General features: G+C 39.2%; 1 protein-coding gene and 1 pseudogene across 6 annotated transcripts in view; one reads left to right on the plus strand and one right to left on the minus strand.

Moving 5' to 3' along the window:
* The window catches only part of LOC134822657 (dual specificity tyrosine-phosphorylation-regulated kinase 4-like), a 35,836-nt gene that overhangs the window by 2,303 nt on the left and 9,798 nt on the right, over positions 1–23,735 (plus strand). For 2 of the 6 annotated variants that reach the window (XM_063833842.1, XM_063833841.1), the window contains exons 3-11: positions 17,468–17,575; positions 19,340–19,425; positions 19,680–19,811; positions 21,685–21,785; positions 21,987–22,109; positions 22,386–22,511; positions 22,739–22,837; positions 23,125–23,228; positions 23,445–23,540. In XM_063833842.1, coding sequence (XP_063689912.1) covers positions 17,468–17,575; positions 19,340–19,425; positions 19,680–19,811; positions 21,685–21,785; positions 21,987–22,109; positions 22,386–22,511; positions 22,739–22,837; positions 23,125–23,228; positions 23,445–23,540 — 975 coding nt within the window. The other 4 variants (XM_063833839.1, XM_063833840.1, XM_063833843.1 and 1 more) reach the window with 4 other exon arrangements.
* LOC134823080 (uncharacterized) lies at positions 13,911–16,852 on the minus strand (annotated as a pseudogene).

The following is a 23,735-nucleotide window of genomic DNA, read 5'->3' on the forward strand; positions in this document are numbered from 1 at the left end:
AGGAACACGCTGTGCTCCTGCGTTTCTGCTAAACTTGGTTGTAGATTGCGGCCTGTAAAGCACAGAGGAACACGCTGTGCTCCTGCGTTTCTGCTGAACTTGGTTGCAGATTGCGAACTGTAAAGCACAGCGGAACACGCTGTGAAATTACCTTCTCTATTTTACACGTGCGCGTTTACTTCGTCCGCGTTTAAATTTAATCTATACACCGTTTTATACGTCATACAGATTACATTTCGTTCGTATACTCTTATTCTTTTCTTCCCTTACGAGATTGTAGTACAATGAAAATCCTTACTCCGTTCTAGTTTACTGCAGGTCGACTGTTTCCAGGATTCTGACGGTCCAGGAATTTAGTTCCACACGTACCATTCCGTGGTACTATAATTACAACTTTCTGGAATAAAGTGGTGGTTTTGTTCGGGGTTATCCTGGCCAGTGTACCAGTACAGTACATGAGTACAGTAGTACAGAGTGCACCATTGCTCCTTCCTGGTTGTGTGTATTGAATGTTTGCTCTCGCCTCTCTGCTCCTCTGACTCTCGTGCAGTTTAATTCCGCTTATAATTCGTACCAGAAACTTTGTACTCGTGACCGGATATTAAACTCTGGTGTATTTATTGATACATTTTTCTGAGGAATTCTTCGGGACCTTAGATTATTTCATGCTTGGCATTGGTTATATTGATCAAGATACAGCGATGATGTCGATACTAATTACTAGATTGAGTGAATGTTTTAATTAATAAGCCATGCTTGATTCTATTAATCACGAACTGTCTAAAGACCCAAAATAGTCAAGTTGTTTGTTTTTAACGTTATCACTAGTACAGCAGTTTAGTTGATCACTAACAGCTAACCGCTTCTTACACAAGATGTCGGGCTAAAAACCAGCCATTTCACGTGTACCTGCATTGTGTTTAAACAGGAGATCAAATAAATTCACAACAAAAGGTGACGAGTGGCTTTATCTTACGAATTTTCCCAATTTAAAATGTTCACCAACAATATTTGCCCACCAGAAACCCCCGTCTAAAAAGCTCGCCATAAATTAGGCTGTCAGTTGTGCTGTGTGACAGCCCGAACGTTAGCTGTTATTTGCGTCAAAATATGAAGTTTTGTTACTGTAATTCCCGTGAAAAGGTGAACTTTGACTGTTGTGACGTTTGTTTAGTAAAGCCCGGAGCGAACACCAATAGTTAACTAATTGTTGGACGACATTCCCTGTTATATCTTGATGGACTGTGTCATATCTCCGTATTATTATCTATCTGGCATTCGTTTCGTTGGTTGTGCGCGCGCCAATCGACACCAAATATTCTACTACTACTAGCGCTATTAGTTAAGATGTTCGTTGCTTTACTTTTACTTTACTTTTATTTTTCTGGTATTTAATTTAATATATACATTACATACATTTACCTATATTCCTATTATCTTATCGTTTACTTAATTTTCTCTTATTAATCTTAATTATCTCTCCCGTGTATTTGAATAGAAATACTTTCATAATTTCTATAAATGAACAATGAACATCTAGCTGCGTTGGAATCCATCTAGTCACCTATAATATTAGCAATATAATCATTATGTAGCTATTAGTATTATAACGTAATAAATAGTAATATCGCATCCATAGACCAGCTGCTCTGGGCAACAATCACATACATAGACCAGCTGCTCGGGGCAACAATCACATACATAGACCAGATGCTCTGGGCTACATTTTGTGATATAGCACAGAATATTATGACGAAGAATTGTTGCTGTTCATTGCAACACACACTTTTAACTTCTTAATACCCACCTTGTGACAAAGCCCCAAAAAGCACCTTCCTCCGGCAATCTGCAGCTTGACATAGCGGTAATGTGTAATACTCATGACATGACATGCGAGGGACCTTCAAATTTCTTAGAGATCATTCTGAACAATCTGTGATATACCTCACAATACTACCAGGCAATCAGCCGTCAAGCCACCCCATTGGTCGAGACAACACCACGTGACTTCACATCTTGTCCCTGATTGGTTGTTTATCATCATTCAGACAAGCTGATGGAGAGCTAGTCAGTGAAAGCAGTATTAATGACATTTTCACTTTTCAGAACTAAGTGCCTAATACAATTAAGATATAACATCTAAACAGTTTTATTCCTGTTCCATATGATCGAGGATAGTCAGGGCTACAAAACCTGACCAAGTTTAGCTCAATCCAGTACTGCGCGTTTGAGATATGAGGTTAAATATACCAAAAATAGGGGTTTTCTGGTGTGACATCATTGTAATTTTTTTGGAGTATAACCTCAATATCTCACAAACTATCCATTTGTGGTCTTTCTGAGTTACACTATCTGTTTCCTCTGGCAATTTCGGTTCAGAGTCAATTAAGTTTGAAACAAAATCTCAGTATATGTGGAAGGACTGAGGATATCAAGTTTGTAAACGCGCGCGCGCGCGCGCGCGCACACACACATATAATGACCTCATATCTTCCACATTTAATGATTTTTTATAGAAATTCTTTCACCATCCTGTAGCACTCATGTGCTGAGTAGGATAGCATTCAAATCATGTCTTTAAAAGCTTTAGATAGATACTGAGGGAGAAAATTCATGTTTGTAAACGCGCGCGCGCGCGCGCGCGCGCATGGCCCACTGCCCAGACTATATCAATGGACGGGAGGATTAAAGTACTTTCATACACACCAGCATGCTCATTGATGGCTTAAAAGGAAGCTAAGACATACTCCTATCAGATCCACCATAAGTTAGATACCATAATAATCATTAAATGTGTCTAAAATGAGGAAGCTTTGACAAGTGCGAGTGGTTTTGGCAAATTTTGGTATGAAATGGGCCCTGAGATTATATTTTTCTCATTAAAATCACATATATCACGAATATTTATGTGTGTTGGGTGTATCCTCATTGGTATCAACCATTTCAATCATCTAGAGCAGCTTTCCTGATTCTTTATCTCATGAAAATGGGCAAAAAAGCTCATAAACAGTCCAAAATCGGTCATTTTCGCCGCTTTAATAACCTCATTCCTGGCACCCAGAACACTTTGGGTACTCAAAACATGATTTTTCGGATACCTCAGACCCCTAACTAGCACATGGAGCCAAAAAGAACAGCATGTAGGGACTTCTAAATTTTCATGGTTGAGAACCCAATGTCACACTATTCGTTCATTAATCCTGCTTTCACTGCTGTGAGACTTTTTACTTGTCGGGCTAATTAATTACATGAACGTAACGGTGCGAGGTTCTCTGGTCTCGTGACCTCCTCTCTGAGAACACGTGACCTCCTATCTAAGAGCACGTAACCTCCTCTCTGAGAACTCGTGACCTCCTCTCTGGGGACACGTGGGAAGGTTTAGCTTGTCACGTGGTTTTCTTCGAACACTGTTGAGAATCGTGGTGGTTACTAACGTTGTTTGACGATCTTGAACACGTGTGTCTCAACGTGATCCTATGCCGAAATATCACTGCTTCTTTCTTTCACCCAGGCAAGTTTATTTGATTGAAATGCATTTGCATATGATCGTAATTTAGATAACAATTTTTAACTGACAATTTAATTAATTCTCGTTTATCGCCTTGAAGCTGCGTACACATAATGCATCGAACATATTTGCACGTATTTTTTCTGATTCATGCGATTTAGACGTCTGACATGATCGAACTACCGGCTATACCTTCAGTCAAGCTATTATATATGGGAGGGGGACTCAATGATATTAAAACGATCTGTCTCTCTATCTCTCAGATCTCAAGCTACCACACTTCTACTTACTGTTCGTTGATTTCTTGTCTTGAATTAATTAATAAGTTACAGTATATCAGTTGTGATAACACAAATGTGTCTTAATGTGCACATCGGTTCAAACCAGTTTTGTTCTAGAAAAAGAATCGCAACTAGTATTGTTAACGTACCTTACTAGTAGTAAGGTACGTTAACAATCCCCTCAAATCACGATGTGTCTGATTTAAACTCTTGTATAAAATATGTAAGTTGTTTAATTCGTTTTTTTGAAGCAGAACCAGATAAAATGTTTGACCTTTTGACCGTGTATTTCGTGAAGAAATTGTGCTGTTTCCATGTTTTAATCACTCAAAACGTCAGTAAAGAAATTCTTCAGAATTATCAGCTAAAGATACGTATTTAGTATGTAATATGTAATATGTATACGTACCTTTTATGAAAACGCTAGATTTCTAACAGCATTTTCTGCTCCCAAAGCTAGATCCATTGCAAAATGTTAAATACTACTTAAAGTTAACGCACATATTATATATATATTCGCCACCCGACTGTATTTCCAGCACACTGTCAAAGTTCTGGCAACGCCCGTTTTATTATTAGCGTCAGTTGACAAGGTTGCTGGCTGCAGGCCCACTACTGCACCACTACCCTTAACATCGCCAATTATTGAAGTTGTGTGCCCACCAGGAATCCTACCAAGTTACATTTAGATTTACTTTTAATTTAGTGCACTTTATATATGTACGAAAACGATTAGTGTACCAGAGTCCAGAGTTTATATAGAATATATGAAATATATACAGGGAATATATAGACAGAAATATATAGGCAGAAATATATACGCAGAAATATATATGCAGAAACATATAGGCAGAAACATATTATAGGCAGAAATATATAGGCAGAAATATATAGGCAGATACATATATTCTAATAGGCAAAAATATATAGGCAGATATAATTATATATAATAGGCAGAAATATTTCCCGCCCGAGACTATTTGTCTAGAATCCCTGAATTCACTTGACTGTCAAGTGTCCGTTACATCACAGTTGAATAACTCACTTCAGTCTAAGTACTTGAGTACGCGTTTTAAACTATCAGTATCATTTCCAACAGTGCAGCACTACTTCACACTGCAATGCACGGCGCAGACTATCACAGCCTGAAAGTTCACCACCCGTATCAATGAACCTTTGACCACTAGCTCTGAAAAACATGTTATTCGTTACAATATGTAACTTATTGTAACGAAATTGCCGCGACATTATAAACATAGTGTTCGGACACGGGGTTTAAAAGGAGGAATGAATGGTCAATGCAACATGCAGTGTGGACTGTGTGGTCTGGTGGAAAGAGGGCTAATTGTTAAATAATTGAGATTTTGTCAGGTTCCAAGGACATGGCTGTTGTAGTTCCGACCTTCTTCAGCCTCATCACACTTCGTTCAACTAGACTGAGTACAGCTAGCTTAAATTTAGTCTGATAACTATTTGGCTTCGAGTCTTTGTTTAGATTTTATATATATGCCCCTTTATAGCAGCTCATATTTGATCCTTGTAGTGTTTCTCAATTGCTAAGTATTGAGCATTAAGTCAGGAATAAAGTCATGCTATAAGGATATAGTGCGTGCGGCCAGTCTGTCAGCTTTTGGCGCATATTTTATGCCAAAAATATTTCTTCCGTTGTTTAACACGTATATTAAACGGTAGGGCACCATTTTTGGGGGCCATCCAGGACACAAATCAAGAAAGGAGCAAAACTGGCACTGATAAAATAGTAACAGATATGTCTGTTAAAGTTGGTGATAAATGAATGGTTGATATAATGGGGATACACTTTCTAGGGATAAATCTCCTGACTCAGTATGACACTAGAAAAGCGTATATATATCATGCCACTAATTCAACTGTCGTTCTTAACGTGTTGAAAACCTCTCCGTCACGTGAACCACCCATCTCGCGCCCTCATTGGCTCCCTGCCAACAACGTGACCGAATCCTCGGTTCTGATAGGTGGTGACGTCACAAACAGTAGCACGTGTGTTTTAAATAATTGCTGTGTGATGGAACGCTAGCGCTTACGAGACCGTACTGTTTCCCGATGTGTACACCCAGTTGAGTAGTCTTTTAGCTGTAGTCACACGTTCTCTTGTAGTCAGTAGTCACCCTTACACAAACTCGCTGTAGTCACATTGTCATCGCCCGGTCATCATGAGACGGTCCTCTGTATTCGTTAACAAGTGCGCCGTTGATCCGGACCGCAACTCCGTTGACTCCCTCAACATCCCGGAGCGGGATCGGAAATCTCAATCGCTCGATCGGAAATCTTCAGGCTCCGGACTGGACTTCAAACGGACATTTTCCCTAACCCTGAAGAAGCCTAACCGGGATCACGACCACACCAAGAGACCGTTACCTCCACTACCACCCAGTTTAAGTGGAGCGTCCCCCTCTGGATCGGTGTGCAGTTTGAACGTTGGTTCGACCCCTAGTCACCAGTGTTGTTCTAATAACGGAACCTTGGGGTCTGGGGTCCAACATCGCAGAACTAAATCTGACAGGTTTGTACTGACATTTGTGAATTGACATGTTTATTGATAATCTTTTATCTTGCATGTTCCTTTCAGATTATCGTCCAGTTTGTTGGTTTGTTATTGTATGGTCTCTAATTACAGCCCTCTAAGACTGGCAGCGTCTTGTAAAAAGTAGAGTCTTTTTTGGTTGGTCGGGGTGAATAAATATAAAGTCTCGATTTTTGCTGCCGGTTATAATGATACATGGAATTGCATAATTTTTGATTGAATATAGGTCGTTTTAGCTATATACGGCAGGTCAAAAGCTACCGTTCTATCCCACCGTGTTAGCTCTACTTCCATTAGTACAAAATATGTAGACATAGTTTCAGCAATATACCCATTTATACCCATTACTATATAGCAGGCACTATAAAAAGCCGAACAGCTTTCACGACTCTTTGAGTTTTTGTAACACGCTCCCCCACGATCTATATCAACCAGTCTATTGCAGTTATTTGTGGTTCTATCGTGCGTCATTACTCCTAGAGGGAGAGAGGGAGTATTACTTCTAGTAAATATGTGTCTTGACTCTTGCTGTTTTGTACTTTCTCGTAATGTCGCCCGATATTCTAAACCGATCATTTTTTGATAGTGCATTTATGTTCGGTATATAATATGTTGGCGACACGAGTGAATTGCTGTATAACTTAAACGTCTAAAAACGAAATAGTGGTGTTAAATAAAACCACTTTTAAGATGAAACTTATAATCAGCAGTGTTTGATCTAGTCATCCCAGAAATTTACTCGAATAATTTATAAGGACTGGTAACATGTGCTTGAAATTAAATCGTTAACCATACAAATGCCAGGAAAAGATACTTATGATTAAAGATCTAACACCAACTATAACCAAAATAGATGATCGATAAACTTTTTAAAGGACATTTTAAATAGAAAAGCTTTTAGAAGAGCTTGAATACTATATTATATATAGCTATAATAGCTTATTTCTCATCCATAAAAGTCTCTTGATCGGTTGATGTACTGCAGAGGTCGGCACTCGGTTTGAACCGTGAAATTACTGGCAGCAGTATTTTTAGTCTGTCTCTATGCAAATTGAACTGACGTCACACGTGCAACATATCTTTTGTGAAATGATAGAGTTGTCTATTATTTGAGTAGTATAGAGGAGAGAGGAGTGGTCGTGTGTGCATGTGTACTTTGCTAAAGTGCTATTGCTAAGTGACTTCATTGACTGACAGCCAATGTTTACAATTTTATTTGCTTATAGCAAATCAGCCATCGTGATTTCCTTCTTATTTTTCATCTTATGTTTGGACTATATTTTTTCTACACTAATTTTTTGCTCTGCTTGCACAACCAATTTGTCTCAGTCAATCATCGTTGTTCAAGTTTGTTTAGATCGTTTTGTTGTGTCTGTTGTAGAAAATAAAAAGAGTCTTCAAATTAGTGCTCTACTTGAAATTATCTTAGACCAGCTGTTTTCCGCGCGGCTTGTTTCTATGACAATGTTGGAGGAGTACATTCGCGCCCAGTTTGTGTACTTAGTATGTCATGGTATAACATATACAATATACATACTTGGTAATTATAATGGCATGAAATGTACATGCTTGGTTAAAAATGTACAGACTAGGTTTAAAAGACGTACTTGGTATAAAGACAAGTCCATATACGTACTCTCTCGTACAATGTGTCAGCTGAGCGGATCTGCTTGGCAGTAATGCAGCCAATGACCGTTCTAGCTAATTACATACACTCTCTTCTCTAATTATTAGCCTCTACATATCCAGCAAACTTAATCACCATCCCTTATTTCCTTTAGTCGTCATCTCTTCTCTCCTTTAGTCGTCATCTCTTCTCTCCTTTAATCGTCATCTCTTCTCTCCTTTAGTCGTCATCTCTTCTCTCCTTTGGTCGTCATCTCTTCTCTCCTTTGGTCGTCATCTCTTCTCTCCTTTAATCGTCATCTCTTCTCTCCTTTAATCGTCATCTCTTCTCTCCTTTAGTCGTCATCTCTTCTCTCCTTTAGTCGTCATCTCTTCTCTCCTTTAGTCGTCATCTCTTCTCTCCTTTAATTATCATGATATCTTCTTCTCGTCATCTCTTCTTCTCGTCATCTCTTCTTCTCGTCATCTCTTTTGCGTTTTATCTTCTTCTTTGTATATCTTGCTGGTTTCTGGTTCAGTTTAAAAAAAGAGAAGTTTTTCTTAAAATTGTATCGTGTATTTGAGCCTAGGTTAGCGCTACTGTATATTAACTGAACCAGGGCATTTTTTTCTGCACCCATAATTTAAGGGCTATTTTGATTTTACTGCTATTTTGGATTAAATATAAGTATGTGTTATTTTCTGTGTGGAACGTCACTGGAATGCCAGTGTCACCGGAATGTCAATGTTACCTATCGAGTATGTAACTGTGTCCAATCTCGTCAATAGTTGACGTGGTCGTCACGTGCCCAATTACTTATCCTCCGATTATTTGTGCCGTCACAATTTTGACCCCTATTTCCGTTATAATTACCATCGCGTAATCAACAGCGCGCTTTGCCAACTCTAACAATTTCCGTGACTCTCTGTTAATTTAGGTTTGATTGCTCCTCCCCCAAGTTACATTTGGGTTGATTGCTCTGACTCATTGTTTGAACGGCCTGCTGGGTGGCGTTCTTCAGCTAGCCATCCCAGTCATTACTATTTCGATCCTGACAATTGGTATTAGCGGATCAAACACGTGTCATCTGCTTTTCTTTGTATCTGTTGCGCCGATCATGCTGTTTTGGTTGAAAATGTGGCCGATCATTGCAATGTTCAATATCTGAAAATAAATGCGTTTTTATACTTCTCACAAAGGAATTATTACATGTTTCTGAGTAATACACTGTCAAGAAGGATCAGTTGTTGGTTTGATGTGTGCAGAGTAATTTCTTTTTGTTCCGTTTGTTAATTGTTTGATGTATTACTTGTATCTAAACATAACTGGTGTAATTTAAATATTAAACCCACGAAAATTGACTATTTAGTTAGGAAAGGGCCCAGTAATTCAGATCACTACTTCCGTCTAAACGGGCCCTCTAAGTGACCCTAACCCCGGTTAACGACCCAGCCATTACATTCCAGACTACAAGCTTGTTCACGTGACTCTGCAGTACCCAATGTTACACGGGCTGCTTTGTCTCGTGCTTGTCCCCCTTCCCAAACTGCATGCTCAGTTATATTGCCCTCCGCTAATTACTGCTCTTATATTAGTCCTCGCTCCATTCAAGCTGGGCACGTGCCAGAATACCTGGCTATCACGTGACTATTTTCTCAACATGTGATTGGAGCGGAGCTGGATAATCTCCCAGGATTGGCCCCCCGCGTACGTGCACAGCATTACGCATTATATGACGTCGTTACCATGGCAACACTAAGCACACTCAGAATACATCCGGGCCTGGGTCCAATTAGACTTCCTCGAGCCGGCCCATTAACCGGTCCTAAACTCCCTGAGTACAACCACTGCGAGTCACGTGACCTCAATACTCGCCCCCCATTGACTGCTCTGCAGAATGGGGTGCAGGGACTGGTGGAACCAAGTACCCAGAACTCTAAGCTGCCCCTCATTGTTTAGCTGGCAGGACAACTCCGTTCTCAACATTAACTCTTCTTCTCGCTTGTACCCCAGTATATTGCCTCTATAATAAACACCGCGAGTACACGACTACGCTGCACATTGTACATTTAACATTAGCATAATTAATCAACATTGGTAAACTGCCTGTTTTGCGTTTTGTTAGATTCCGTACCTACACGTTGTTTGGAATTACGCGCAATTTGTTGCACAGTGTGAGCCGGTGTTGAAGTTCTCAGCGACACTATGTATCCTATGTATACTGCTAATGTTATACGGAGAACAGACCAGGCTCCCCTTAAAGCAACTTTTGGGCACGGCAAGACGGCAAGAAAAGTACCAAGGTTTGTGAGAACGTCGAGTGTTAATTTAAAACTTCTGTCTACCCTTCTTTGGTTTCTTGGAATTGAGTAACACGATTTCTTCCATCTGATGACCGGTCTACACAGATATTACTACATTCATTGTTAGATTATTCTTTGACACCGCGAACATGGCTTCCAGGGACTTCCTTTAAGTTTATCTTTCCCTTCAAAATTTGTTTGCTTTCTTGGGTTTAAAATGTTGACTATTCTCTGCTTAGTGAGTTAGCGTTCCTAATACTCTTTCTTTCCTTTCACCCGAAATAAACCATCTCCACTGCTAATTATAGGTCTGCACTGTTCTCAACATTATAAATATATCAAATCTAGTTTTCTAGTCAGGCTGCAAGGTTTTTGAATCTGATATTATTTTACTGTATTAAAGCATTAAGATAGGTAAGGTGAAGTACTTAATCAACATATTTCAAGTTCTCTCGGTAAACCTTGCCCGATTAGTCTCCCTCTGAACGAATGATCCTGTCTAATTCCCTACAGTTGATCTTCTATTCTTTCTATATATATATTAAGTGGTTCAATATCTTAAGAGTAATAAGTCAAGAGTTAGGAATGTATTGGAGAAAACAAGTAAGGACATTGAGAGATAAGCATTGCGGAAATCATATGTCGCGATGAGCAGGATGAATGCCAGAACTATTAGATCGAGTTTACATTCTTTGTATTTGTAGGAGTCACCAAGCACGGTTGTGTAAGGTGTCCCCAGCAGTGAGAGCATGATGATGAGTCTCTGCCAGCTTGCACAGTCGTATCTCTCTCCATCATGGTTTATCCCATACAGAGGTCGAGTGGTTCAAGGACCTAAATCACAAACAACAGTTATCATACTACATCTCTGATTCGCAAGCTGCACAAGCTTACAATATAATAACCCTGCTTTGAGGCAAAGTGTGTCTGTCCTGGATATACAATATATAAGGTATGGGTTTCCAATTGTTCACAGCGTGGTAGTATTGATCCAGCTTGGAACTGTTTGACGTCAAAGTCACGTGATAGCCATTAATCTTAAGTGTACCATCTGGGGAATATTGTTCCTTTTCTTGTGGTCTTTAATACGTTAATAGCACCTACCTGTTTTCACCCTCTTCTGAAGTTCTATTTTTAGAAATTTTATGTTTGTGAGGTTTCAGGGAACCCATGCTCGGGGAAATCTCCTTATTCCCGATACTATGCAGTCTAATATAGTAATGATACCGTCATTCTCAGTCTATTTCACTCATAAAATCGGTCCTTTCATACTTTAACCGTCTCGTCACGCCCTATTATTCAACCATATGTACCTCGTTATAGTGTGCCGCACTGCCAATCCAATAAAGCTCTTCCAATTTCCTAGATACTCTTCCTACCTGTGACCTGCTATTGGTCGGAGTTCGTCACGTGCACAAATACGGCCCTGTGATTGGCTACTACACTCTGCACGTGCAAGTTTGCAGTGCTCCACGGGCTATCGTTGTGCCGGGTAGTTTCTTTGTTCTGATGGGAGGCGTCGCCTGTCGTGGGCATGTTGGTTACAAAGAATGTTGTGTGTCACATGTCCTTTACCCAGTACTCTCTCCTCACCACTCGGCTACTTAATTATATCGGACCACCAAACTTGGCGGTTTTAGGACAATTCCATCTTTAACTACCTCCAGTGTGCAGCAGATCTCTTCAGTGATCTTTTGTTTTGGCTTTGACCCACTGACTGACTGACTGCTGATCAATAGCAAGCTTCTGTAGAGATAGTTAAAGAAGCTGTGGCCTGCACAACTTACATTATAGCACTTACACTTATGAAGATCAGTGATTGCGGTGAAAAAAATTGTTCAGTTTTCACTTTGGCAGACCAATGAAACAAAGATATTGTGTCACGTGCCAAGAATGGTTTCTTCCCGCACTGCACTGTACCATGTGAAACATCACGAACCTGCACACTGTACCACGCGAAACATCACGAACCTGCATGTCCTCATCATTTCATCTGTCCCTGCAGATCTTTAAAACTTATTTAGATCTCAATTTTTCAAAACTAAGTTTTTTTGAACATCTAATATCACTCCATACTTTCCGATTAAAAACAGCGAATGTGTTATCATTACTATCTCTGCGTTAACTCTGCTTAAAATGTTCACTTCTTCTTCCACCCTCAACATCTCAGCTCACGCGACTATAGTTATTAAATTGCCCGTTCACGCCTGATTGAGTTTCAGATATGTTATTATTATATAGATATTTATCAGCAGTTTCTGATATGCAGTAATCATGCAGATCGTCTAGATTATATCTTTCTTTTTTTGTTAAATGATAATGAAGCTGCCACCCATTACGTCTAACAGGTAAAACGTTGTTTTAATGTTTGTGGTCTAGCCGAACCTCAGGATCAAGAACATCTGGTTTTTAAATTGATCTTACTCATGTTTTCTGGTTATTATTAAGGTTTTACTCCGTTTATTCTATAGTCGGAAGAATAGAAAAATTATAAAATTATAAATATGAACAAGACAGTTCGCGTGTGGTGATATAGAAAATGTCATGTAAGAGTTGGACGAAACCGTAAAAAAGGTACTCTGGACTGTGGTGTTGACATACGTTTGTGTAAATGGAGATTGGAAATAGTGATAATTGGGTTTCAAGTCTGACTTATACCTTATACCCCTGTTAAGCTGTAAATGTGAATATACGAGCGCTCTTAATAGTACAGATCTACCAGCCTGTCATATTACCCTACTTATCTGATAATATATAATTAGCTGAAAGCCATAATGACGTTAATTTCACTGAATCAGACCATCCACTGCACGATAGATATTTCCAACATGATACTACTGACGAATCTCAGCTCCTTCTCTGAGCCGAACTAAGTCCCTTGTTCTCTGATCTTCAGTCCCTCGTTCCTTGAGATTTATACAGTCTTGACATCATATCGAGTCATTCACATTTTTCTTTGCGCTATTTAATCCCTTTGAACAATTCTTATTTTAAGTGACTCCACCGATTATCCACACAAAGGGATAACATGCAGTACCTGCAGTACCCATAGCAGCAACAACCATTGCATTACCCAATATATTACCTGCAGTACCCATCGCAGCAACAACCATTACCCATTATATTACCTGCAATCCCTTACAAAATTAACCCCCGTCTCCCTCCATAATACTGTAATATTATATCAAATCTACTACACGGGCTGGCCAATACAATCCCAAATAATGACACAATAAAGCCGGTCACGTGCCCCGGTTGTGTACCGTTTTTGGTCACGTGATCAGTGGACTAGGATTAGCTTATAAGGCTAAATGAGCCGCCAATATATCAATCTGGTAGATCCACCACCCTCCCAGCAGGATCTCCCTAGCTTGCTCACTCAGGGAGGGTACTTAAACACCACCCTCCCAGCAGGATCTCCCTAGCTTGCTCACTCAGGGAGGGTACTTAAACACCACCCTCCCAGCAGGATATCCCTAGCTTGCTCACTCAGGGAGGGTACTTAAACACCACCCTCCCAGCAGGATCTCCCTAGCTTGCTCACTCAGGGAGGGTACTTAAACACCACCCTCCCAGCAGGATCTCCTAGCTTGCTCACTCAGGGAGGGTACTTAAACACCACCCTCCCAGCAGGATCTCCCTAGCTTGCTCACTCAGGGAGGGTACTTAAACACCACCCTCCCAGCAGGATCTCCCTAGCTTGCTCACTCAGGGAGGGTACTTAAACACCACCCTCCCAGCAGGATCTCCCTAGCTTGCTCACTCAGGGAGGGTACTTAAACACCACCCTCCCAGCAGGATCTCCCTAGCTTGCTCACTCAGGGAGGGTACTTAAACACCACCCTCCCAGCAGGATCTCCCTAACTTGCTCGCTCAGGGAGGGTACTTAAACACCACCCTCCCAGCAGGATCTCCCTAGCTTGCTCACTCAGGGAGGGTACTTAAACACCACCCTCCCAGCAGGATCTCCCTAGCTTGCTCACTCAGGGAGGTTACTTAAACACCACCCTCCCAGCAGGATCTCCCTAGCTTGCTCACTCAGGGAGGGTACTTAAACACCACCCTCCCAGCAGGATCTCCTAGCTTGCTCACTCAGGGAGGGTACTTAAACACCACCATCCCAGCAGGATCTCCCTAGCTTGCTCACTCAGGGAGGGTACTTAAACACCACCCTCCCAGCAGGATCTCCCTAGCTTGCTCACTCAGGGAGGGTACTTAAACACCACCCTCCCAGCAGGATCTCCCTAGCTTGCTCACTCAGGGAGGGTACTTAAACACCACCCTCCCAGCAGGATCTCCCTAGCTTGCTCACTCAGGGAGGGTACTTAAACACCACCCTCCCAGCAGGATCTCCCTAGCTTGCTCACTCAGGGAGGGTACTTAAACACCACCCTCCCAGCAGGATCTCCTAGCTTGCTCACTCAGGGAGGGTACTTAAACACCACCCTCCCAGCAGGATCTCCCTAGCTTGCTCACTCAGGGAGGGTACTTAAACACCACCCTCCCAGCAGGATCTCCCTAGCTTGCTCACTCAGGGAGGGTACTTAAACACCACCCTCCCAGCAGGATCTCCCTAGCTTGCTCACTCAGGGAGGTTACTTACTTGTATTTGTGTGTTAACACAGGGGCTGTACACTAGCTGTTACACTGGTCCTGACATGGGCACCAAACTTTGCACTGTAGTGTTTCAGTGTACAGAATTATACACCGGTTACAGAGTGTATTGTACAGGGTACACAGAGGGGGAGAGAAGGTACATCAAGTACTGGCGCGATAAAGCCAGGGAGAGAGAGAGAGACAGAGAGAGAGAGAGAGAGAGAGTGAGAGAGAGAGAGAGAGAGAGAGAGAGTGAGAGAGAGAGAGCTCTCTGAATTAGTCGACTGATTACAATTTGACTTGTCAATGTTATTATACCTCCATGCACAGTGTACTCGTGCTTTGTAAGAACCACACTTACTCTCTCCGACCCCTGCCTTGTTTAATATTGCTTTTCACTGCTTCTCTGGCAGCTAACTTCTTAGACTGATCGAGAGATTTGCTCTTCACGTTTCTGGATTGACTGGTTGCTCGATTTCTTCCACTAAATGTTTTTGTGTCTGTCATCTGTGAACCACTTCCCTCCATATTTTTTGGTTACAACTGCTTAATACTGGATAAGCGCCCAATGTCAAATGTATGTATCTAAGACAGCTTGCCAATAATATGAGAATATTCATGTTGAGGACACTCTTGTTATCTATATCCATACGTCAGAGAGAGACCTGACCATGGGGGATCGTTAGCTGAAAAACACAGATACACTGTCCGCTAGATTGTTAATATGGTTTATGTGTGTAGCCGGGGTTACAATTAATAAGGCATGTAATGAGTTTCGTGTTGTAACATTTTCATGTTTGTCAGCTTGAAACTCGGATAAACTTGCAACTCTGATACTTGCAACACTGTTAGTAACACTGTTAGTAACACTGTTAGTAACACTGTTAGTAACACTGTTAGTAACACTGTTAGTAACACTGTTAGTAACACTGTTAGTAACACTGTTAGTAACACTGTTAGTAACACTGTTAGTAACACTGTTAGCAACACTGTTAGTAACACTGTTAGCAACATTGTTAGTAACACTGTTAGTAACACTGTTATCAAAACTGTTAGTAACACTGTTAGTAACACTGTTAGCAACACTGTTAGTAACACTGTTAGCAACACTGTTAGTAACACTGTTAGCAACACTGTTAGTAACACTGTTAGCAACACTGTTAGTAACACTGTAAGCAACACTGTTAGTAACACTGTTAGCAACACTGTTAATAACACTGTTAGTAACACTGTTAGTAACACTGTTACTTAACAAATATTGGAGAAGTGACCTGTACTTATTCTCAGAGTCAGAAACTGATCGAGAACTCAAGAACTGCCTTCTCAAAGATCTTATATTAACTTCTTATATATTATTATATGTATATTTGCTGATTACGTTCACTAACGTATAAGATACAATTTGTTAATGAGATTTATAATGGACATTGGGCGGGAATTGATTGTGAGCATAATGGAGATATCCCTGCGCAGTTAGATGAAATACGATCCTGATACGCTTGTATTCTTTGTCTTGAATAGTTATGTTGAGTACTTTACGGGCCAGCCTCTAGCATGTTCCCATGTACTACAGACCCATAACGTTCATTATTCAGTATTCAATAGATCAAACGTCTTTTTGAAGCCTTTGTTTTTAATATGTGTGTTGAGTACTCGAGTAAGCTACACCTAATATCTTAATATGTAACACTCCTTAAGGATCCTATAGCTATTGGCACATTTACATTCCATTTACATGTTGAAAATTCGGTTTTCTAATATCCTAGCTTCCTTTGAGAGTTGAAACAGAATCTTAACTCCTTTTTTATCGATGGTACTTGTTTCTCATCATAACTCTCTGCGTGACCTAGCTGTATTCCGTTCGATATCCGAGCTTCTTAAAAAAGCATTTTATCTTAACTTTATCTCCTTTGCGTGACTTCTTAAGCTATTTGTCGCGTGATCTTAGGTATTTTCTCTGTTCTAACGTGTATAACCTGCACTGCCAATCGGCATTAAGTTATAAACTTGATTGCGAGAAGCAATAGTTTAATGAACCTAGAGCTATGGTGGTCAAGATGATAAATAGCAATACCGCAAATTGATACCGCAAAAGTACCGCATTCAGTGCTGAGGCATGTGTTGTGATAACAGTTTTTTTATTTTGAAAAGAGTTGGCAACACAATGTTAAAAAGCTTATTAAAATACGATGGCTCTTCCAGATTGAGTTTTTTAAGTTCTCCTCTTCTAGATTTTAGATAAGAGACAGGATGAGAAAACACTATTTATATCAGTGGACACTGTCCACAGTAACTTAGAACAATTCTTTATGTTCTTGATCACCTCTCAATCAAAACTCATCGTTATAATATATTGATACGCATTCTTTATTGCACTTAGCTCCAAACGTTATGGTCAAACATATCCCACATGACGATAAATAAATATGGAAAATACATAAATTCCTGTTCGACCTTTCTACTGCAGGAAACGCAATTGATAATTAATAAATAAATAATTTAATAAATAATTTAATAAATTATTTAATAAATTATTTAATAACTTTTTAAATAAATAATTTAATAACTTATTTAATAACTTTTTAAATTACTAACTACTGTGTATTGCAGGATATGCATGGCCACGGTAGCAACAGCCAACGACCGGTCCACCACTCTGCCAACCACCAAGATGGAACCTACAGACAAGAAGATAATATCTTCCAACTCAGTCGACAGGTAAGATAATATCTTCCAACTCAGTCGACAGGTAAGATAATATCTTCCAACACAGTCGACAGGTAAGATAATATCTTCCAACACAGTCACGCTATACTCGACTTTTGGAGTTAAAGGAGGCATAGAAATGTTATCACATCGATTATCGCATATCAATAATTAGGGAGTAACCATGATCCTACATTAAGGTAGTCTGCAATCTGCATAAATTATACAGTTATACAGCGTATTGTTGGAGCTCCAAAAGAACCGATAGCGTGTCTAAAACCTAGTCACGTGATTGAAATGCAAGCCTGTGGTTGGTTCATTTTGAAGGCCTCAATATGCTGGAAATGTATACACACTGATTACCTTTGTGAACATACAGTAGTTTATCAGCATATGATCAGTAAACGACCAGTTTTTCATGACACAACTACTAAAAGTACAACTCGAGAGAACTGAGAACAGCCGAATTTTTAATTTTGCTCATCCTAAGTACTCACACACACTACACAGGTCTCATTTATCACGTTGCTATTTAGTCAACTGTGTGATCAGCTTAACTGCAATACGCATCATCGAGATTAGAATCTGCACTTAATCAATTAATTGAGTAGAATCTAATTGAATAGCGAAGCTGATTGGATAATTTTTATTTGATAACACTACGTACCTCTATTATTATATAGTCTATACCACAATATACACTAATATAAATAATAAAGTATTGTACTTATAGCGGTTCTACTTAAACAGGGCTCCCCGTTAAACACGTTCATTGGAATTCGTTCTGAAGCCATGAAAGCTTTTCATCACTTTTAGAGTTTAGTACTTTCCAGTGTAGCCTCTCGGAGCCTTGTTATCTGTATTTGTACAACATCCCGGCATATTAGTGGTTCTCTCGATGAGGAATAGTGTGTTTGTCTGTTTAAAAGCCTGTTGTGAGCTGGTAGATTTGGTGTCCAAGTTTTTGCTGCACTCCTTGGTGTTCATTATCAGGTTAGTGTATTCATTTGCAGTTAGTCTGCATCTTTTCGAGAATTTAGCTAAAAGTTTGATGTGTGTCCTGTACAAGTATCTGCGAAAGTTCGAGACTTGTACCACCTAAACTAGACTCATAAGTAAAGTCCGAAATAACGGCGCACTTGTGCCGCGCGGTCCTTGATATAGTTTATTATTTCCGACATATTATTCTAGAGGCTGTTATTCAGAGGCTCTATTTTAGGTGCTTTATAGTAAAGCGCCTGAAATCTTTAAGCATAAATTATCACTTATTCACCTGATACAAATTATACCAACTTCACTTCACGATAATAAGTCTTCAGCTTCAATCCAGATCTTTTTGTAACATACCGACTTCATCACATTATATTCAACATCTAGTTAAATTGTATCAGTACGTGTCTTTCACAAAAATTTTACAGAAATGCGACGTTGTATGACCAAATAACATGCAATGTAAACAGAGGTAAAACTACAAACAGAAAGAACCACAGACTTACAAACGAACCAGCGACAGACTCAACAGTACCGACTACTGAAGATCAGTGCGTGATAATGTCGCCTTTGAGCGCTGAGTTAAGATATTATGATGTTACATTTAGTTTGTAACACTGAACTAGAATAAGCACCACATCATCCTTGCTTTACATTTACTTATGCAGCTAATGGTCGTGCGATACAGAGAACGACAGAAATCATGCAGCGATCATCTGTTTTTGCTTTGATCGTGCAATAATTTTTCTAAATGAACAACAAATTACAACCTTGTTATTGTTACAGGTCAGCTAGATCCGGTTCCATAAACAACAAAGAGAACAAAGTAAAGTACAATGTGGACGGCTACCTGCTCCCAATGTCCCCTAAAGGTTTCACTTTCACTTTGGCATCTTTCTCAATTTCACTTTCAATATTAAATTATTTTCTTCTACCTCTCAGTCAATATCTTTAAAATGGAAATTGTGAGGTTTCTGACGTTTGCTGTGTCCCTGACCCGGTTACACACTATTACTGCCGTAACGTCAGCAGTTTTCACGTCTCCTGGACAAAATCAAGTCAAACCGTTTGGCAAGTTTCCAACTCAACCCTGACGCACGTAATAATTCCCAACGCCCTATTTCAGTTGCCATCAAGGCATACGGTCACGTGTTAACGGACTTTGAGGAGAGTGAAATTGTCAGCTATCCCCAGGTCTGGTACGTCGGTCAGACCGCCAAGAAGGTCATCGGAAAACCAGGAGCACCCAACAACAACGGTAATTTCACTTTCTCTTTAGTTTTAAGATACAAAACTCCGTTCCAGTTGAGCTTTATCTCTCTATATTTTGAATGTTTCACGTATCCACGTAAACAAGCCAACACGACTACGTCACACACATACGAAAGAGGGTATCCTTGCGTTTCTTGACGTTGCATATTTTCAAATATTTACCGAAGCCGTACGCATCCGTCAAGTGTCTCTACATTCTAATTTTGACGCGGAATCTGGAGGACAGATACAGATTTAGTATATATACTAATATATAATATATATTATATTATATATAATAGTGAGACCCAACTTAGCAACTTAGCAACATCATAATATCAAGAGTTCGGTTAAACATTATAGACAAACTGCTACAATTAGTAAGGCAATTTATTATCCATACTTAGCACAGTACATGACAATTTATGTCACAGTAAAGCCAGTTAAAGCTGCCCTTCTGACTCACTACTGACGCTCAATCCGCTGGTTTTACTATGATTGACAGCGTTGTTTCCCGTCTGGTACTATTTATAGCAGGTCCTGGTGAAAGATCCGTCTTAGAACTATCAACGTTTTATTTGTGAATCCTAACTAATGAAGGAATGATATCAAGTAGAATAGTGCCTTATATTTATATAATTAGTGTTCTGAACTGTCTCGGATATTGGTCACGTGATCTCCCATCAATATTGTCTTTTAACCCAGACAGTTATAAATAGCTCGGAGTTAAGACAAATGGGGAAGGTTTATAGAAATTATAATGATTCTCTGTTCGTCTCTGAATGTTGGGAATCCTTTTTATGAAGAGATCGCTTATCCTCTCAGGGCAGCCACCCACCAGATATAGTACATTTAAAAATACACACTGAAATCTTTACACTGCCTATACGGGTATACCACACACTGCTTGATGTGTCGAAGTTCGACAAATGCCTTAAATATACTCAAATGATGTGCTGACAAAAGTGTTATAGTGACACCACCAAGACACCTAGTAACACCTAGTGACGCCATACTACCGACACTATTGCCGGCGTCAACGCCACCGCTGTGTTGTATAACACCTTTCTGAGCCGTGAAAATCGTTACGTCTACTGCTTGCGTGTACATTTATATGACTACTGTTGTCACGACTACAGCTAACAGCTGGTGTCATGATGGAAATTGGTACTGTTCTAAAACTTTACTTAACAAAAGTATTTTTTAAATTAAGTTGTGTCTAGACCTTTTGAAATTAAGTTGTGTCTAGACGTTATCTGTCAATATAAGCTGTGACAGCGCGTGTGACGAAAAGATATAATCGGACCATTTTGTTATCATCTAATAGCTGCTGTAATCAGCTTCTAATGCTGCTATTAAATGTGGGGTCTTAACATCTTCTGCGGGTCTGTTAACTGTAACATCCTCTGTGAGTCTGTGGGTCTGTTAACTGTAACATCTTCTGCGGGTCTGTTAACTGTAACATCTTCTGCGGGTCTGTTAACTGTAACATCCTCTGCGGGTCTGTTAACTGTAACATCTTCTGCGGGTCTGTTAACTGTAACATTCTCTGCGGGTCTGTTAACTGTAACATCCTCTGCGGGTCTGTTAACTGTAACATCCTCTGCGGGTCTGTTAACTGTAACATCTTCCGCGGGTCTGTAAGTCTGTTGGAGCTTTCCACTAAGAATTAAAACAAGTCCTTCATATTATGGAGCCAGGGTGTGGACTGGCTGCAGTAGTAGAATAAGCTGATGTATGTGTTCTGATATCAAAAATATGAACTATTATTAGCACCTCATTAACATATTTTGGTCGTTACTTTGTAACGAAATAGTTTGCATACTTTGTCTAGATCGGAGAGATAGATGACTTGTCATGACAATTGTTTTGTTCTTCAGGATACGATGAAGATAATGGAAATTATATCAAAACTCTGAACGATCATTTAGTGTACAGATATCAGATTTTAGACGTTATTGGTAAAGGGTCTTTTGGTCAGGTTAGTCTACTTTACAAAATTTTAACGACCATGTAACAGCTGCTCCATCATCTTAGAAGTTCTTCGCAAAGTGAAATTTACCAAAATTTTGTTTTTCATGAACATTTGACATGGATGTTATTTATTACTGATTGATTTCTGTCAGTTGAAAGATGTTAATGTTATATCATTGATCTGACAGCATATTTCCAACATTCACAGGTAGTTAAAGCATACGATCACAAGAATGGTACAATGGTAGCGATAAAGATAATCAGAAACAAGAAGAGGTTTCATCATCAGGCCCTGGTCGAAGTTAAGCTCTTAGACTTACTCAGGCGCAAGGTACATGGTCAAATTTTAGACTTATATAAATAACTTTTTCTTATGAAATTGAATTATTTGAACTTTTCCAACGTTATAGGAATGCGAAAAGAAATCTTTAACGTGATAGTCCCCTAGGATATTGATACAAAAACTCGAAAGAAATGCTATATTTTTAAACGTTTGATGATGATATTGATGATTATTAATAACATGCAGTTGTTCTTAATATTATTCCAATCCTCGTGATTGTTGAATGTTGATCTTATATTAACATTTGACGCCTCTTTTCTGTAGGATAAGGAAAACAAGTACAACCTTGTTCACATGGGGGAATATTTCTACTTTAGAAATCATCTCTGTATTACATTCGAGTTACTCTGGATTAACTTGTACGAGCTTCTTAAAAGGAATAACTTCCAGGTTCGTTAATTAGTTATGTTTTATGTTAATTAATTGTAAGTTGTTAGTCTATCATTAATGTGATAAAATAATTTATTGAATGGTTAAGTGGATGTTCGGAATGATGGGCGGTTTGTATAAATAGAGAGTCTGCATGTTATACATAGTACACGACCTTGCTTATTTGTGCGTGGTGTCGAGTTTGGATTTAAAACTTAAGAAAAGTAATTTAAATTCAAATTCGGCAGGGTTTCAGTAATAATCTGATCAGAAAGTTCGCCTACTCAATGTTACTGTGTCTGCGTATGCTTCACCGGGAGAAAATCATACATTGCGACTTCAAACCGGTTAGTTATTATTTCGTTTGTTGAAATTTAAATTTGATATTTCGTTATTTTCCTTCCTCTTTCTACCTCTAGCTATTTCTTTTTTTTAAAATAAAACAATTATTTTAAAATAACTGTTTAGTTTTTTAACCGTTCTCTTTGACCACCAATGAGAACCGCAATTTTATTTGTAAATTTGCATCAAGCAATTATGTAAGCACGATTTATTATTGTGTAGGTTATTAAAATGATTGTTAACAATAAAATTAAAACTTATTTATGATCATGATTCACACGTACATTTGCAGGAGAACATATTGTTAAGAGAACGGGGAAGGAGTGCAATCAAAGTGGTTGACTTTGGGTCAAGTTGTTACGAACATCAGCGTCTCTACACATATATTCAGAGCAGGTCACTAGATAATAAATTTAGTATATTCTTTATTTTATATATTTTGTCACAATTTATCACATTTTACTATTTTACTTTTTCTGAAGTTTGCTAGTTAGTAAGAACTAGTAAGTAAGAACACTGTAGCTTAGATTTAGTTTAGGTAATTGATTACAGGTAAAATTAACTAATTAATTAATTAATTGATTACAGGTAAAATTAACACGATATTCCCAGGTTCTACCGATCACCAGAAGTGATTCTAGGACTACCCTACACCACAGCAATTGACATGTGGTCCTTCGGGTGCATATTAGCAGAACTTCAGACTGGGTCAGTACTACTACTATCTTTATCCTTAAGATTATTTTAAAATCTACTTTATTCAATGAATCGTTGGTAATACAGAATGTGGCAAAATAAACATTTGTGCTATACAGATCAGGAAGCTTATCCTTCATTAAGTTCAGTAAATAGGAAAAGGTTCCATGAGAAGGAAAGTCTAGGAGTTTTCAGTTACGATGACTT

Source organism: Bolinopsis microptera, chromosome 11 (assembly GCF_026151205.1).
Source record: "Bolinopsis microptera isolate Bmic1 chromosome 11, MBARI_Bmic_1.0, whole genome shotgun sequence".
Taxonomy (NCBI): domain Eukaryota; kingdom Metazoa; phylum Ctenophora; class Tentaculata; order Lobata; family Bolinopsidae; genus Bolinopsis; species Bolinopsis microptera.